The following is a 2,191-nucleotide window of genomic DNA, read 5'->3' on the forward strand; positions in this document are numbered from 1 at the left end:
CTAAAATTGCGGCGTAGGACCATGAGGTGGTGCTGGCCCAATTGGACCAACAGGGCCCCCCGGCACTCCTGAAGGACCACCAGGAGGGGTTCCTCTTGATCCCATCCCCTGATTACGATTCGGGGGATGAATATCGCCTGCTAAAAAAAGAAATTACTACTAATAAAAAGCATATTTATATTAATAAAGACGATTGCTGGTATTTACTCCATTAATCTTCAATTAGCAATAGGCTGAAATTAGGCTTACCATTAAATGTACCTGGGTTTTGTGGACTGGGCAGGCGCTCATCCTGCGGTGCTTGAGCTACACCACGTCCACCACCCTGAATCCAACTTCCCTCTGCTACAAATTGAGAGAAAATTGAGTACATCTTAGTTAAAGTCATAATATTACATTAGCCTCATTGCTTATTTCAAATTTTAATACTACTAAAACCCACTTCCTGAATGAACTGAACCATAGCTAGACTCACTCTGTGGCCGTAAGCTGGGGCCCGGCCCATACTGAGGCGATGACTCTGCTAGTGAATTGCCACCACCAAGTTTGGGGAACTCCCGCTGAAAAAACGGCGACTGTTGGACTGAGGAGGATGGTAGGGGACCCATCCAGTGGGAGTGGTGCCCCAGGGGAAACCACCAGCTGCTGCCCCCGCGCTTGCTGCACTGCTCCATGGTTTGTTTTGGCTGTTGATGTTGTTTGCAGCGTTGTTTGTAGTATTGTTTGGGGGGTGTGGGTTTTTGTTGATACTGTTCATGTTGCTGCCAATATTGTTGCCTGGGATGTTGGGATGGGCGTGGTCTTCATTGTGGCATTGTTGCTTGTATTTGTGGTTGTTGTTGTGGTCGTGGAAGTCATGGATATAAGCTGGTACTGAGGTTGTTTGGTTTTTGCTTTTGTTGACACTCCCACTGTTGCTGTTGGCTACGTTGTTTGGCGTATTTATGCCTCCACAATGCCACTTTCCAAAAGCTGACTGCCACCAACTACTGGAAATAAAATAAACAGATTGGAATACATAAAAAAGAATCCATTTTGTTTCATGTTATTTCACTACTCATTACAACAGTCAAAAATTCATTTACCATAATTCATATCTAACATTCATCTTTCATAAATACTTACAGCTCACAAAGTAACAATATCATGACTCTAGTAAAGGTACAGTATCTCAAGTATCTTTGCCCTCAACACTAAGTAGGATCCAAAGGTCACCTTAAATGCCAATTTTCCAAAAGATATCTGATCCATGTTAATTACCTCCCCTATAAACTGTAAATCATTATCAGATTTGCTGTAATGATCTGCTGTTTGTATGTGTGGCAATTCATCATTGTGTATTACCAATTTTAACAACCAAACTTTAATTATTTGCCATATTAATGACCTACACTATTTAACCTTGGTACAGAATATGCATCACTGAAATGGCAAACATCATTAAAATTTAGTATTTAGTATAACAGGGGCATTTTGCTTCATTTCCATGGTAAATTTTCACACATTTGTGTGATTAATTGTTGAAAAATTAGCAAATGTGAAATACATTTGAAGTTTATATTATTTCCAACAGCATAAACTAAAAAGCATTTTGTTTATGCTATGAAAGTAAAATTATGGAATATGTAAGTATCCATCCCTGTCCTGCCTTTCCTAAACAATTACAAATACCACGTGAACTAACCATGCTTTTCTGGTCAACACATACAAGCATAGCCATGAACACTTCCTCTACAACACACAATTTTAACATACACTTTTCTTACCTGGGGGTTGACAATTTAGAGTCGAGTTTGTGATGTTCCCTATATTGTTGTTGGTTGATACTTGGTTGCCCACATCCACACTCATAGGTGCCCCTGCCCCGGGTGCCTGTAAATGTAGAGAAAGAATTGGTTAGAAAAGTCAAGCATCCAATAAGAAAGAAAACAACAAATTACAAACAAAATATAAGTCTATTCCTAGCATTTTTAAGGGATGGGGGGAAGGGAAGAAAAGTTGAGAGAAGAAGGGGAGGGGGAGGAGGAAAGAAGGAAAGGAGGTAGGAGGAGGAGGAGAAAGAAGGAAAGAGAGGGAGGAAAAAGGAGGAGGGAGAAGAGGAAAGGAGGAAGGAGGAGGAGGAGGAGGAGGAGAGAGGAGGAAGGAGGAAAGAGGAAGGAGAAAGAAGGAAAGAGGAGGAAGGAAGAGAGAA

General features: G+C 41.1%; 1 protein-coding gene across 1 annotated transcript; it reads right to left on the reverse strand.

The window, feature by feature from the left end:
* Window positions 1-674, reverse strand: LOC119570010 (acidic proline-rich protein PRP33-like). The gene is made up of 3 exons (XM_037917935.1): window positions 476-674; window positions 250-345; window positions 1-140 (listed from the first exon to the last, which is right to left on the reverse strand). The coding sequence occupies exons 1-3, from the start codon at window positions 672-674 to the stop codon at window positions 1-3; spliced, it is 435 nt and encodes a 144-aa protein (XP_037773863.1).
* Between the last annotated feature and the right edge of the window lie 1,517 nt (window positions 675-2,191).

Source organism: Penaeus monodon, unplaced genomic scaffold, assembly GCF_015228065.2.
Source record: "Penaeus monodon isolate SGIC_2016 unplaced genomic scaffold, NSTDA_Pmon_1 PmonScaffold_2080, whole genome shotgun sequence".
NCBI classification, from domain to species: domain Eukaryota; kingdom Metazoa; phylum Arthropoda; class Malacostraca; order Decapoda; family Penaeidae; genus Penaeus; species Penaeus monodon.

Bases quoted from the DNA above. Each gene is read 5' to 3' on its own strand.
- LOC119570010 (XM_037917935.1), bottom strand. From the start codon at position 674: ATGGAGCAGTGCAGCAAGCGCGGGGGCAGCAGCTGGTGGTTTCCCCTG. The intron at 346-475 runs GTGAGTCTAGCT...CTCAATTTGTAG, and splicing joins CCCCAGCTTACGGCCACAGA to CAGAGGGAAGTTGGATTCAG. The intron at 141-249 runs GTAAGCCTAATT...TTCTTTTTTTAG, and splicing joins AAACCCAGGTACATTTAATG to CAGGCGATATTCATCCCCCG.